This window comes from Trematomus bernacchii, unplaced genomic scaffold (assembly GCF_902827165.1).
Source record: "Trematomus bernacchii unplaced genomic scaffold, fTreBer1.1, whole genome shotgun sequence".
Classification (NCBI taxonomy): Eukaryota; Metazoa; Chordata; class Actinopteri; order Perciformes; family Nototheniidae; genus Trematomus; species Trematomus bernacchii.
In genome coordinates, this window is record NW_022987582.1 from 9,018,401 (window position 1) to 9,034,790 (window position 16,390).

The 16,390-nt window shown below is 41.1% G+C and overlaps 1 protein-coding gene across 1 annotated transcript; it reads left to right on the forward strand.

The window, feature by feature from the left end:
• Window positions 1-1,574: 1,574 nt before the first annotated feature.
• LOC117480720 (aromatic-L-amino-acid decarboxylase-like) lies at window positions 1,575-16,014 on the forward strand. Its single transcript, XM_034128153.1, has 9 exons — window positions 1,575-1,667; window positions 9,621-9,828; window positions 10,448-10,561; window positions 10,663-10,782; window positions 13,392-13,526; window positions 14,022-14,165; window positions 14,738-14,804; window positions 15,065-15,159; window positions 15,943-16,014. The coding sequence occupies exons 2-9, from the start codon at window positions 9,628-9,630 to the stop codon at window positions 15,988-15,990; spliced, it is 924 nt and encodes a 307-aa protein (XP_033984044.1). The 5' UTR covers window positions 1,575-1,667; window positions 9,621-9,627; the 3' UTR covers window positions 15,991-16,014.
• Window positions 16,015-16,390: the final 376 nt, after the last annotated feature.

A 16,390-nucleotide genomic window follows, 5' to 3' on the forward strand; every position in this document is an offset into this window, starting at 1 on the left:
AGATGCACATCCCTAGAATACACACTACCGCCGCTTGCTGGTAAGGAGAGTTATTGCCACTCACGCATGCGTATTTCGTACGTGCTACTTGGCCGTCGGCTGAAGTCTTAGCGCTGTGTTCCAGTGCGACTGTTGGCCAAGACGCAGGAGACGTGAGGCGGCACAACAATCGTGTTCCGTCGGGACGTGTTCTTTGGTGTCAGTTTGGTGTGTCAGGGCCTTAACTTGTTATGCTCTTAAACAAATACATAGCTGTTTCGACGATACTCTCTTGATCCATTGTCACCTTGCCAAATGTTACAGTCAGCAAACGTTCGCTCATGTATATCGGTAAATACGTGAGTAAACTGACCTTAAACCACACAGCTCTGAACTCAACACTGCTGTTAGGAAAATCTTATCTGACCCGCATATTTCCATATCATGTGCAAATGTAATATTTGAAAGTGATTTCTTGTGTTTTACAGTTCTTCTCCCTCTTCAACTTCTTCTTCTTCTTCTTCTTCTTCTTCTTCTTCTTCTTCTTCTTCTTCTTCTTCTTCTTCTTCTTCTTCTTCTTCTTCTTCTTCTTCTTCTTCTTCTTCTTCTTCTTCTTCTTCTTCTTCTTCTTCTTCTACTTATTATTTCATTATAATGATTATTATTTATAGTATTACAGTTTTCATAATAATAGTCATAATTATACAAGTCTTCTTGTATATCTTATTCTTCAAACAGAGTCAGACATGTTTATAATGTCTTATTATTTTAATTTTTGGGGGGTGTGTCAGGGGTCATTACAAAATTATATTTATATTTACTGATACATTCAAGCTTCTCCTTTATTCAGAAACACAGATACAGTACACAGAGTGTATTGTAAATACTTAAAATACAGAATACTTAAAAAGTAACAATTATACGATGTTTAATGTTATAATTGTCCAAAATCTTCTTTTATCATTACATGCACAGAATACAAATCTGAAATGTACTAAATATAATTATTTTGTTTGTTATTTTTTCAACCTGGCTTTATTATTAGACATTTCAATTACGGCGTGTAATTCATCCAGATTTAATAAATATTATTTGTTTAGTTTTTTTTAATTAAAATGTACAATTGGTACATTTGGTGACTCATAACATAAGCCTGTGTAGAATCAGGAAATAATAGAAATGAAAAAAAAAAAATGTGTATAATATTTTATAACATCTTCTTTACTTTTATTATTTCATGTCTGTTTCTTTTTACCACTGTACACTGTACATGTCCCCGCTGTGAGAATAATAATAATAATAAAGGATTTCTGATTCCGATTCTGATAATACTGTAATATATTTTTTATACATTCTTAATATTTTCTTGGTGTACCTTGATTATTTCAATGCTAACTATGTACATGTATACATGTTTTGTAAGTATACACCTAAATGTGTGTGTGCGTGTGTTCCGTGGATATCCTTGTGAATCAACACTTGTACTGACCGTGAGCCCTGTTCCCATTGGCTGGAATAGTAGGGGCTGGGGGCTGGGGGTGTGAGGGTGGCAAGATAAAAGGAGCAAATGTCTCTCGTCCTGCTTACACACACAGACACACTCACCCTGTGCCTGCCTGTCTGTCCGTCTGATTGTCGAGGCTAAAGAAGAGGAGAGGCTCCACCACCTGAAGCTTTCACTTGAAAATGTAAGTACGCTCACACACACACACACACACACACACACACACACACACACACACACACACACACACACACACACACACACACACACACACACACACACACACACACACACACACACACACACACACACACACACACACACACACACACACACACACACACACACACACACACACACACACACACACACACATGCAAACATGTGTAATCCTATTTGAGATAATGCTGAGGATAAGGGCTCTGCTTCTTAACAAGGGAGAGAGACATGCAGGGTAAAACACTTGTTGAACAACATGCCCTGGTGTAGGAAAAGGGGCAATGTTCACATGTTGGGACATTTGAATAAGCACCGCTAATCATTTGAAAAGAAATATGTTCAAAGCGTTTTTCTACAATAAAATTAACTTAGTGTTGTCGTACTGCAACAGGATTTTTCTTCAATACAATGTATAGCATGCTTTTTTCGTTTGCAGTTGACAAAAAAGCTTAGAGTAATTATATTTTCCGTTGGTCATTATGTTCATGTGATGTGATCTTGATAAGACTATTAACCGGGTTTACTGTATGTGACTGTACTTTGGCCCATTGTGTTATATGAGAATGAGTTTATAACAGTCAATAAACTATACATTTGAGAAAATGTATTTTTTCATGCCAATCTGTTCTGTTCGCATACATCAATAAATTGAAAGAAAACTGAGGGATTATCACACTGGCTTAATGTGTCGGTAAGAGGGTCAATGGTTCATCCATTCATTTATATTGTGCAAGGCTTAGGGTGTGTGTGTGTGTGTGTGTGTGTGTGTGTGTGTGTGTGTGTGTGTGTGTGTGTGTGTGTGTGTGTGTGTGTGTGTGTGTGTGTGTGTGTGTGTGTGTGTGTGTGTGTGTGTGTGTGTGTGTGCTGTAAATGAATACAACACTTAATTTAATTTATTAAGGCGCCGTTTACACGAGGAGAAAACTGCTTGTATCTGCATTGTTTCGCGTGCGTATAGCCCTATTATTTACACGAGGCCGATAGAAACTGACCCCACAAACGATAACGGGTCCCAAGGTGGATAGATTTGCAAACGAAACGCTCTGGGGGGTCAACCGAGTCTGTGTAATCACCTCTATACGAATATTTCCTGAAAAAATAACGATAGCCCCACCTCTCCTGCTCACTGCTGTAGCAACTATCAAAAATAGCTGTGTTAATTAAACGCACAAGGGGTTCTTGAATGAAATAATATTATAAAAGGCAAACCAGAATTGTTAACGCCCAATATACTCCTTAAACAAAATAAACAGAGTCAGATTTCATGCATTGATCCATTATATTGACAATTTTCCAGCCAAACAACACAAACAAAATTAAACAGTCCGCTCTGCGATACACCAAACTTGTCTTTACTGCCTAATCCAGGCCATTATTGTTCATTGCTCCTGCGCCCGTCGGCGGCAAAAAGAGAAATGTTTGTAGGCAGAGGACCGGCGTGTCCCAGAGGAGCGATCTCACCCGGTGTTTGTAGAGAATATCTCTCTTTCTGAGCGCGTCCTCTCCACGGAGACGTGCTTCTTGGTCGGTCGATGCAATATCCACAGGTTCGGTTTCTTTCAGTTAACTTCCCCGTTGCATTTATCCATATGCTGAGGAAATTACTATATCCCGCTGAATACCAGCAATCGCCACACACACTTCCTCCTGTCAGTAGCTACTGCTAGTGCTACTGCTACTGACCATGCTACAGATATTAGTGCAAAATCTACAGCTCCTCTACCACAACCATCAGCAACAAGTGGACATGGAGAATTACATGAACTACATGTTGCTAAATACACCGCGGGGCATAAACAGAAGGGTAGCCATGGCAACATTGCTGCGGGGCTGCTCCGGGCTGCTCTTCTTCGCTGCTATTGGTGTATTTTGGCGGAAGTTACAGCGCCACTTACAGTCCCGGCATATGTACTACAGCGTTTCCAGCGGTCTCGTTTGAACAGACATGTTAAATGAAACGAATGCATGTGAACGGAAGACTTTTTTGAATATGCATACTGTGCATAAACGCAAACGTTCCCGTGTGAAGGAGGCCTAAGAGTGAGAACAAAGCATTGTAAATGTGTCGTAAAAGAGAAAGGGGATCATATGAGGCATTAAAGTTAATAATTAAAAAACAGTTTTGGAAATAGCAACCAACAACATTGTTATTTTGTTCTACTTGAATGAACAGTTTTCCTTTCAGTTTGAACTTGTATTGCGCTCTTCTAATTGTTAAGGAATAATTCTTCTAGATATCTAACCACTCACTTGAAAAAAAACTGTGAATTAGGACCCGCTAGCCGGTACTAGGCCAAGTGGAAACGCAACCAAAGACGGGCCGCTGACGTCACAGCTCTCTTAAACGGGGCTCCGCGCTGTAGTGGAAACACGCCATTATTTTAGCCTGGTCGGCTAAAATGATTGGTCGTACTTTTTACAGTATTACGGCTTCCACAGATGACATTTTTGTATGGATTTTTTGTCAAAGCACTTAAGATATTCATTGCTATCGGGATGTTAAGAGCATTCCATGGAATATAACAAAAAGTGTATCTCGAGCCGGTTTCTCAAACTTACCTACCCTATCTTTAATGTATGATGCATATGTCATGTGTTTGAGCTGCCAGTTTTTCTGTATGATTTGAAATTGGTGGCTCAACAATCCAATTGAAACTGCTTACTATTAGACTCAGGGCCAGGTCTCCAACACGTCGATCACGAGCTACCGGTAGCTCGCGGGCAACTTTTCAGTAGCTCGCCGCTCGCGGTTCACAGACTGTGTAGATGAAATCCGACGACAATAAATGCACGCACCTGAATCAGTCCGTGTCGCTGCGGCTCAGACACACATGGATTTATGTTTTAAAAAATACTCGCGTTAGCACCATGTCAGGTTTGTGGTGGATTTGCATCTTGGATTGCATAGTATGAATGTCCTCTTGCTATTTTCAGTTGATAAATACGTGTGTAAACTAAAGTTTGTGAAGGCAGGAGGAAAAAGCTTCCGCGATCACGGTCTCCTCTGTGTTCCTTCAAACCCCGCCCCCTCCCTAAAAATAATGAGTGACAGGCTGGTAGTAACCTGATAGAAACGTTATTATTCACTTAATCACTGATTGAGATATGATGAAGCTAACTTAATGTCATACATTCATGGGATTTATGTAACAGTAAAACAGAGAATAAGTGTGCACCCACATGCAGTATTTTAGTTTTGATATGCTAGCCTGTTGTAACTACTCCTGTTGTCTGCTGTGTTCAGACTCAAGTCATGTTTGTGATGCCACATTCAGGACATTCAGTGTCCTTTTTTTTTAACAGAAGACCGTTGCTAGAAGTATTGTTTTTTTGTTTTTGAGGATGGAACAATTTCACACACAGATATAGGGAGGCTAGACCAGGGGCGTCGCCTGGACCTGAAAACATTCGGGGCTTAGCCCACAGTGGCGGCGGCACGACAGTGGCATTTTTTACTGCAACACTCCGCACACGCACATACATAGTACACCCGCGACTGTTACAATGAAGGCTCGATAATCAGCTCACGGCATATAGGCAGGGGTAAAGTGGTATTTTTTATGAGTGGGGGACCTCACCTCCTCTAGAGGGGTCCGGGGGGATGCTCCCCCGGGAAGATTTTTTTTTAAATATTGAAGTTAAAAGCATCAATCTGGTGCACTTTGAGAGCAAAATGAAGAGATCTATGGATACCTCTCTCAACACCCATATGAAGCAGAACTGTAAACAGATGTACTTTTTCTTTATGGATATTTTACTAATCACTCCCCTTTTAAACTCTATTCTTGTTTTACTGCCATATAGTATTTCATAACTGTTTTTCCTTTATTCTCTTTTTTTTAATAACTATAATGATCATATGAAGGTGTGCCGCGGAAATAATATTTTGAATAATTTGTGACCAAACCGTTTGAGACCCACTGAGATAACTTAGACTAAAGTTATGTATCTAAACACTCAGAGAGTCCTTGAGCTCACCTGAGTCTCTCAGTCTGAGGAGAGGACTCTCCTCCAGCTTCTTGTGGAACAAACAGCTCCTTATGTCCGTTAGTGCAGCTAGCTAACCAGATGCTAACAACACGGTCCATGCTGACAGTCACCGGTCCCTCCCTCCCCCTCTCTCCCTCTCTCTCTCTATCACACTAATACCCCTTTCACACCAACGGTGTTTCAGGGCCGGTTCGGTGCTGGTGCTTGAAAAGCACCGGGTTTTCCTGTTCACACCGCAGCGGAGCAGCGTCATAGCTCCGGAATCCGGTTCGTTTCGAGCACCAAAAAGTTGTCCGTCTAGAAGCAAGAACCGCATACGTCACGCTTACGTCGGAGGGGGGCGAGATTAACCTGAGCTAACACTTAAGGCGAGTACGGCAAATAAAAGTTGTAACAAGCAGTAGTGCTGAGCAAAGTGACTAGAACGCAACCACACACTTGTTAAAAAAAACACACTTTATAAAGTCAGGCAACACTAACCAGGCTTCGTGTGATTCTGTTTATTTGTACCTTACTTTGACCATCCGTTCGGTGTTATTGATCATTGTGGAGAGCAGGCAGACGTTTTGTTGTTATTATAGCAGCTATCGGATGGAATCAATACATGGGCTGCACAGGTTGTCATGTCCGACTATCACAAGTAGAATCATAATGAAAAATACGTCGGTAAAAAGTGCCTGTAGAAAACTGCTTAGCAAGTAGTCAGTTTAGCTTCGGTTGCTATGCTAACATCACCCATGTTATACCAGAGAAACTTTCATAACAGCGTTGTGATGCCAAACAGCGTCAATTCAGACTGACACCAAACAGCGTCAATTCAGACTGACACACATTCACTTAAGGGGAACTGGGGATATGTATCAGCTGCTTGTGTGACAGTCAGACAGTGAATACTTTAGAGCCGTGTGAGCTAACCCGGAGCTAACGGGAGAATACACTCGTGGAAGAGCAGCCGGCCAGCACTGCAGCGGTCGGTAAATGCCGCTGAAACACATTAATAAACAATGAACCACGGCACTCTGGAGAAAAGTATAAGGTTGGAGAAGTCGTTATTTAATTTATTCTGGCTTCGTATGATTAAAAGCAACGCAGTCCCCGGCCCGTTGTTATTGTGAGGTGAGCTCCGGCGTTGGGGAGAAACTCAGCGACGTAAACTGTGACGTCATGACGCAGCAGCGGCAGCACCAGTCGGGCTCTGAGCGGTGTGAAAAGAGCCGGCGCTAAACCGAAGAACCGGTTCTGAACCAGAAAAGCTCTAGCACGGAGCTTGAACCGGAGTTGCGTTGGTGTGAAAGGGGCATTAATGCGCTATTGCCACACACACACACAGAGCCGAGCTTGAATGACACAAGCACACGTTTATTTCCATGCAACTCTCTGATTGGTCTGGTGTCATGCCTCTGTTGCATTCACTGAACACGGGAAATTACAGTGCTGCCGTCCTCTCTTGTGTCATGATGAGGTTCACGTAAAGCACGGTTAATGTATTATATTATTGAGGGAGAATTGTCCGGGGCTACAGAAAAAACATTCGGGGCTAAAGCCCCGGATGCCCAGGCCAGGCGACGCCACTGGGCTAGACCTATACAATTGATTTATTATGGTTTATAACTTAATGTCAAGACGAAGAAGAAGAAAAAGATGGCTGAACTGTTCAGTGTCAATCCTGTGAAGATGGAGATGGAGGTTATAAATCTCCAAAATCATGTTCAGCTTAAGTCTCAGCAAAACTCACAACATTTCTGGAGCCTTGTAGACCCAGAAAACTATAAGAACATTCACCAAGCAGCACTGAACATTTCTGCTTTATTTGGCTCTACCTTTGTGAAGCAGCTTTTTCTGACATGAATGTCATGAAATCTAAATACAGAACAAGACTGACTGATGAACATTGAAATGACTCTATTAGAGTGAACCTAAGTGGGTGCACTCCAGCATGCACCTCTATGGTGGACTCCATGCAGTGCCAGTCATCTCACTAACTGTAAAAAGGAGTGAATGCACTTATTTTACACATGTGCCATAAGATGCTTGTAAGGTGGTAATTAAGGTGATTAAGGTATTTACTATGTGGGCCATAATAAGAAGTGAACAAATTGTCCTTTTTGTTTCTTTTTCAAAGTAGCTCTCAGATAAAGAAAAGGTTGGAAACCCCTGACCATTCCCCCATAGACCATATACAGATTTGAAACTGTCATATGAATAAACAAATGTGTTTTTAAAATTCAAGTGTTTCACATATTTAAATGCAATATAATGTTACAACATGTTACAGATTTTACATGAAATGTGTCAATGTTGCTACACATTTTAAACGTAGCTGCACATTTCAGTGTAAGCAAGTATGACTTAATTTCCTTTAACCTCACTTGGCATTACAAAACTGGATAGATTTTACATCGATCCACTCATCCCTACAAGCAGTTGTGTAGAAATCAGGGCCGTCCCTGGCCAACACAAGGCCCCATGCAAAGTTATATGATGAGGCCCTCTGTTTCGCGAGCATCAACGGGGGACGGGGGACGGGGGATTAGTGGAGCCTCGCAGCTGCGAAACCGTGCCGCACCACACTAATTGCGCCACATAAGCACATAGTTGAGGCGCCCTCCCCAAGATGAGACCCCCTCCGCAAGGTGAGGCCCCACGCAGTCTGCATGATCGGCCTGTAGGGAGGGACGGCCCTGGTAGAAATGATTCAGATATTTAAGTAAAAATAATCTACAGTGTCAACATTATTTATTATAGTAAAAGTCCTTGGTTGCGTTCGAATACTCCAAAAAAACAGCTTCTAAGTTCTAACCCTATCGTCTATTCCTTGACCTCGGAGTGGAACGTCACAGGGTTAAGGGAGAGTGGATAGGAGAATTCAAAAGGACTTAGGAGAAGAGACTGCGGTACTTTAGAGAATCCGACTGCACTTTCACTATCCGACGTGTTTATGATGCGCCAGCGGAGGTCATAAATGTGCGCCTGCTGCGGTGGGGAAACTATGGAAACTACAGTTTTCTATACAGCGGACTACAACAGGGATGTTTAATAAGAACGAGGGACTACTGTAAACTCATCTAGAGACTCTGCACCGTGCTCTGATGCTGTTGTTTATGCTTTATGAACAGGGACAACAGAGAAACATATTCTTCATGACCAAAGTTGGAATTGAAATAAAAAAGGAAAGTGAAACTTATGCTCGTCACCCTCTCCCTCCGGTCCACATTAATACAAATGATCCCAATACGTATGATTGTGTGAACTATGAAAAGATCTTAAAATAAATACAAATGTATTTATTATAAACGTTAGTCCTTAACATCTATCAATGTGTCTATCACCATTCAAACATCTTTTTAAAAGTTGAACAAACCCCACACAGCTTAGTAAAGACTGTGAAATGTTGACTTTATTTGATCATTTCAGTCAAAACTAACGTTCACATTTCCCTTTTTGATTATAATACTGATGAACGTTCAAAACAAAGCACTTTGGCAACTTACCACATACGTTTTGAACCGTAACTTTCATGATATCATTTCTCGTTCATAATCGATTGTTTCCGTGAACGACCGGACATTCCCTCGGCTTAAATGCCGCGGCCGCAAGGCATTGTGGGGCAGCATTTTCTCCTCTCATGTCGGTTAGGGAGGTCCAGTGGTTCCTAAGCTAAAGGAGGTTATAAAGGAAGTTTGAAACCTCCTTTCCTTTCATTTTAGAGAATTCGAACGGCACTTATCATGGCTGCCACTGAGGGACTTCCGGGTCATTTCACTCCGTTAGGAAGGTTCCTAAGCTAAATGGACTATTCGACCGCAACCCTGGATTCAAAATCAAATGAAATTGCCCTCTGAAATGAAATGAAGATACTCATTACTCGTACAAAAAGTACACCTCAAAATTGTAAGTGTTTGAGAAGTTTTTTTGTACTATTTTCCAGTGTTACCATGGATACAGCAGAGTTCCGGCGCAGGGGGAAGGAGATGGTGGACTATGTGGCCGACTACCTGGACAACGTGGAGCAGCGACCGGTCTACCCAGATGTGGAACCAGGGTACCTCCGTTCTCTGATCCCCGCTGAGGCCCCTCTGGAGCCTGAGAAATATGATGATATAATGACAGACGTGGAGAGGGTCATAATGCCAGGGGTGAGATCATGCTTCTGTTGAATTGTTGATGCGCTCGATGGCGTTGGTGATAAACATATTCCCTTGTGCTTCTTCTGACTGTGTAGTTCAGATTAGCTCGTTTAGAAAAGTTATACTGGTATAGAGAAGACAGTTCTTTTATTGAATCATGACAACACATTTTGAGAATATATCAAGTAATCTGATTACAACATGTTTTTAGGTGTCCAAAGCTTTCTCTTGGACTCAGAATAGTGTGTCAATGTATTGGCTTTGGAGGAAGGCCATAAAGGAGGGGCTGGGATTTTAGATTAAAAAAAAAAGTGATACATTTCATGAAGTGCTATTTTTAGGATTAGCAGAACCAAAGTTGTTTTTTTTACCGTATTTTAAAATACGGCTTTATGAAGACATATTTAAAGGACATTCATACAGCAAACCAATCCATCTGGGGGGAATTTCTCCCAATACATTACATGTATTACTCTCATTGTGTCCTTGGTTTTCTAAACAAATGACTGGAACCAAAGAAAGGTAAAAATACGTTTTTCAAAAAATAATGACAATGACAAATGACAAACGAATGACTATCCAAGGTCTTGTTTTCAGATGAATTAAGTATTTGCATGTTTTTTTCCAGGTCACTCACTGGCACAGCCCATACTTCTATGCCTACTTTCCAGCTGCTTCCTCTTACCCTGCCATGTTGGCTGACATGCTGTCTACAGCTATTGGATGCATTGGATTTTCCTGGGTAAAAGACACTTTGCTGTGTCTTCGATTTACAATGTTATGAACATATGGAAACACAGAACATTTGAGAAAATATTTTTATATTTTGGGTTTGTTTTCCAGGCTGCCAGCCCAGCGTGTACAGAGCTGGAGACAGTGATGTTGGATTGGCTGGGCAAGATGCTGAACCTGCCTGAGGATTTTATCGCTGGGACAGAAGGCCAAGGAGGAGGAGTCATCCAGGTAAATGTTTTTTGTGTTTTTTATGCTTCCCTGCAAACATTTTCCCAGGCAGTCCAAGGAGTAAACCTACGTTTTATAATCTACCCTGGTTTGAGACAAGCCAAGTCAAAGGCTTAGTTTTATAGGCTTAAAAGAACCGTGACTCACAACTGAGCGCTGCTGAAATCATATTCACTAGGAATATTGGGTACTATTGATTGTTGCTTTTTCTCTCCCTGGTTCACTGACAATTGGCAGGAAATTGCCTTTTAATGTGTCATCAACAGGTAGACAGAGATGACGATGCTGGGATTGTTTCGTGTGGCAAAAGGCTAAGCGTTAGTTTAGTGTTCCATCGACAGAAGTGCAGTAGCAGCAGAGGATGCTATCTATATACAAGTGTGTGTGTGTGTGTGTGTGTGTGTGTGTGTGTGTGTGTGTGGTGTGTGTGTGTGTGTGTGTGTGGTGTGTGTGTGTGTGTGTGTGTGTGTGTGTGTGTGTGTGTGTGTGTGTGTGTGTGTGTGTGTGATGGTGTGTGTGTGTGTGTGTGTGTGTGTGTGTGTGTGTGTGGTGTGTGTGTGTGTGTGTGTGTGTGTGGGTGTGTGTGTGTGTGTGTGTGTGTGTGTGTGTGTGTGTGTTGTGTGGTGTGTGTTGTGTGTGTGTGTGGTTGTGTTGTGCGTGTGTGTGTGTGTGTGTGTGATGGTGAGTAGTGGAGCATGAGAGTGCACTCTGATGACAGATCATTTCATGCCTCTTCTATTGTGACCACCTGTGTGTGAGTGTGTGTGTGTATCTTGCCACTCTCCCTTTTTAAGTGCAGCCTACAAGCTCACTATGGCAACCAATGGGGCTCTTCTCCCCGCAGCAGGGCTAATGAGGGTTGTGACAGCACATTGTCAGCCTATTATTATAAACCTTATGCCAACACAAAGGGGAACGGGGATTGTTTCAAAAAGACCCTCGTGACCTTAGATCTTCCTTTCTATGACTGTGTGAGTCATTAGATCTGACGGCAAAAAAAAAAACAGTTTTCCTATGATTAAAATAAATTGCAAATGACAAAAGAGTATGGAGACTAATTGACAAAAATGCGCTACTTAAATATGTTAAAGACACAAACTTGCACTTTCTCTTTACATTTACTTTACGATCATGACATGTATACTTAAAAGCAGTGTTTATAATTTCAGCTGCAACAGGTTTCAATTATTTTGTGCTAAATAGTGTATTTGGTTATATTTGAAGCAGAACAGGCTCTAGTTCACTATTACAAGTGGTAGCTAGGAGGATGGATGAGAGCTGGTAGACTTTTGCAGAGGAAGGACATAAAGCCCAGTTGGGTATGTTTGGAATACTTGAGGTTATTTGCTTTTTGCATTTATAAAAATGTATTTTCTTTGGTCATTTCATTTGAGCTAGTGCCATGTTTACATCATTGCAGTGATGGATTTGTTTATTGATGTTTTGGGTCCCTGATGTCTAAAATTGGCTTAATTTTACTCTTCCTGTCTATTTGTTTAGACGTAAATGAAATAGCCTATATTGCCTTGTCTGGGGAGAGATTTGTGCTTATTGATTAAGTAATTGGAAAATGTAATGATGTTTTGTGGTAATGCCCCAGATACCTGAGAAGCCATGGCTCATTATGTTGCCTCAAACAATTGTCAGACTGGGTGATGACTCAAGACATTGTTTCTATCTACAATGATTTAATTATCTAATGAGGAAGTGGATGTGTCACCAGCTTCATATCAGTGGGAATATCCAACAGCACAAACTGTTTACTTAATGTCCTCCCTTGTGTTCATGAAGGTGTTTGCAAATGGTTTGGTATCTGTCAATTAACATCAGTGTATCTGCCAAATAAAATCTAGATAGGGATTGTTTACACCCTTCATTGGATCCTGCATCCTGAGTCCTGGATCCGGAGTCCTGGATCCAGGACTCCGGAAAGCTCTATCCTGAGTTCTGGAGTTGAGTCCTGGACTTCGAGTTGTGGCTGAACCTATCACTGCGGTCCTGCCTGACTCTCATCATACTACTTCCCTGATGGTTCCACAGGATTGTTGACATCCTCGTGGATTCATCTTCTAATTATAGACACATGCATTTCCAAACATTTGGTCTACCTATGCTGTCAAATGTATTATCTCTTCGATTTACACACGGCATCTATTGCACGTCTGTTCGTCCTGGGAGAGGGATCCCTCCTCTGTTGCTCTCCCTGAGGTTTCTCCCATTTCCCCCTTTAAACTGTGGGGTTTCTCTCTGGAAGTTTTTCCTTGTACGATGTGAGGGTCTAAGGACAGAGGGTGTCGTATTGTCATACTGATATTCTGTACAAACTGTGAAGTCCACTGAGACAAATGTAACATTTGTGATATTGGGCTATGTAAATAAACATTGATTGATTGATTCATTAATTCTGTTTAAAAGCAGAGATAGGTACACAATGCCTAGGATAGATGACTTTTCTGTAAGCATCAAAATCAACTCTTTTCCAAATATATATATTTTTAGAGATCTTGCAGAAAAAACAGGTGCTCTGGATTCCTTGAAGACTCCATGTATTTCATGCTTGCTTCTATAAAATGTAAAGATGCTTATCAATTTCCTTCTTATTCTCACAGGGCACAGCCAGTGAGGCCACCCTGGTGTCCATGCTCGCCGCCCGCTGTAAAGCAGTCCGCCGCATTCAGGTCTCCAACCCTGAGAAATCAGAGGCTGATATCCTCTCTAAACTGGTGGCTTACACTTCAGAGCAGGTAAGCACAAACAAATATTTACAATCTTACATATTTCCTGTTTAATGCACAGGCCAAGCGTACTTATACTTATACAGATTTCATATTTATTATATCCACAAGTGTAACAATCTTGACTTCTGTAGGGTCTTACTCAACATATTGTTCTTGTAAACTTCCATTATTAAAGGTCGGGAACAGTAAAAGAGATTTTCAGTGATTTAGCGAGACAGAGGGTCAAGGCAGTAGCTAACTCTGATCAGGTTTAATACCAGGCTGACTGTGATTGGGTTAGGGAGTCGCCTGAGGGCCACACAGACATTTACAGGGACAGCAGTTTGTGTTTCTACTGAAGAACACCATCCTTATATCCAGGTGTACATGTCTAATCTATGTGTGTATTTATTTCTGCATACGTGTTGTGAAGTTAAGATGGGTTTATCTTCTAAAAGCTGAAGGAGATTCATCTGGCGTACAGTGCATTTCTACAACATGTTTCAATTACTTCCTCCTTAGGCTCATTCTTCAGTGGAGCGTGCTTCTCTGATTGCTGGAGTGATGATGAAGAAGGTTCCTGCAGACAACAACTATGGTGTAGAAGGAGCCATGCTTAAGAGGATGCTGGAGCAGGACAAAGCAGATGGACTCATCCCTTTCTATGTAAGAAAATAAAACACTATTTATTCATCCCATTTGCACAGAACACATGGACATAAAATACATTTCAACATTAGATATGGGTGATTTTACCATTGAGATACACACATCTGTCAGTACATTGCTTTGCAAAACATGTAAATCTAACAAACACACACAACTGAGGGAAAAGCTGCAATGATACAAAGTGTGTGATGATGCTATGCACACCCTGAGGCTTCTGCTGTTTGTGGTGAACTTAATGTATGTCTATCAGGTTAAGGACAATAATCCCTGTCTCAGCTGGTCTCACCGATCACTATCAGTGAACAACAGTAGGCTGAAATGGTCCAGGAGCACTAAACCATCAAAGATATCCAGATTTAAATGAGGATATAAAAGGAATTAGATAAAAGTGATATTGCACAGTACCTGAAATAAGTGTGAATTTGTAATCTTTACATTTATATTATAGAGAGTGCCATTATTGTGACAGTAAAAATGAAAAAATGTTGTACCAATTCTTTTAATTGGTACAGGTAACAAAGCACTTCGGGACGTGAATGATTTGTACTGTATGTCTGTGTCTTTTTCAGTTCTGTGCGACCCTTGGCACCACGCCATCATGTGCTTTTGATCACACCACCGAGCTGGGGCCAATATGTGAGTCAAGCTCACACACACAATTTTCTTTTGTGTTCCAACAGGAAATGGATTGTAAGCTTTTGATTTAGTCAGTCAGTTTACCAAACATTCAGTATCTTCCTTCAGAATTCAGTACAAATGATATGCAACTCGTTTCCAAATATATATCTTGGAAATTCATGAATCATATTTTTTATATCTCAGGTTATTAAATCTTGATTGTCAAAAGTTGTTATTTTTAAAACCTTAATAGCCTCTCTGTTTTGTGTCTGTTCCAGGTAATGAAGAACAGATGTGGATGCACATTGATGCAGCATATGCAGGGAGTGCATTCATCTGTCCTGAATTTAGGCCTCTGTTGAATGGCATTGAGGTGAGTGGCATATAAAATATCAAAGCGTTCCTGTTCAATTAGTAATGATGTTTAGTTACTCAGTTTTGACATGGTTTAAATCTCGATCATTCCAATATGTGCAGAACAGACTTGATATCGTGTGGTCAACATTTGAAGTGTGCATCCACCTAAATACAAGCTGAAGGAGAAAACAGCCTATTTCTGTTCAATTAGTTGTAAAATATCTCTCATTCGATCTATAAAAGGCAACAATAACTGCATGCTGATTATATCCAGCTGCTTTATTTTTGTTTCAAAATGTCATAACGTTAATGTCAAGGAGGAAGCATGCAGTGAGTAATAGGCCGAACAATCGGCATTGGTGCAGGAGCATCAATCTGCCTTTTGAAGCTGCCGAGGAAGCTGTTGCTCCCCGAGCCGTGCAGAGACGCAGAGATAAGGACAGAGTAATTTCCTGAGGCAGCGTTAGACCTTTATATATCACTGTTTATTAGCCACACAAGTTCAAACAATGTTAGTGGGAAGACTCAGAAATCGACTTGACCGTAAAGACCAACTGTGGTTGCATCTAAAATTATCTATTGGAACACATTTCCCTCTTATACTTGCAATTTTACATTTTATTGGAATTAGTATTTAGGGTCCTTCTATGAGGAAGTGGTGAAGGGATTACTTATTAGAAAAGCCTACTAATTGTATCCGCATGCTGTTATATAAAGTATATTGTAGTTATAATGTAAACATTTGGAGCCAAAAAAGGTGAATTTGAATGATCCAATGAGAAGATGGTGTGTGTTTTAGGATGAGAGTGCAGCCCTGCTGGAGGGCTGGTTGCTAGGATATGACTGATGGGCGAGCAGGAAACCAGCCCCCTTTGAATCAGTCAGCATGGGCAACAGTCAGCCAGGAGTCTGCCTCACATTGTCTCTCCACGCTGAGTTATTGCATTTGTGGAGGTGGAGAAAAGGATATTACAAAAGATAGCCAACATAGAGATGAGAACAGATTGGGAAAGGTTTGTTTCTCTTTGAAGAAACGCTGCCAGGAAAGGGTTACTTTCCCTGCGCTCTGCAAGCTGTCGGCTGAGTGTTCCTCCTTTGCATTTCAAATATACTGAGGATGCTTTAGTCCCAGATAACGCTGTTGGTGAAAGGGTGTCACTGACTGCAGTCAGTAATGGGTAAATTAAGATGTAGTAAGATGTGTGTTTTGGTCAACACACATTTTTCAAGTTTAACTAAAGATACAG

Excerpts from the sequence above, each read along its gene's own strand:
- LOC117480720 (XM_034128153.1), top strand. The coding sequence starts at position 9,628 with ATGGATACAGCAGAGTTCCGGCGCAGGGGGAAGGAGATGGTGGACTAT. Across the intron at positions 9,829-10,447 it reads AGAGGGTCATAATGCCAGGG|GTCACTCACTGGCACAGCCC; the intron begins GTGAGATCATGC and ends GTTTTTTTCCAG. Across the intron at positions 10,783-13,391 it reads AAGGAGGAGGAGTCATCCAG|GGCACAGCCAGTGAGGCCAC; the intron begins GTAAATGTTTTT and ends TTATTCTCACAG.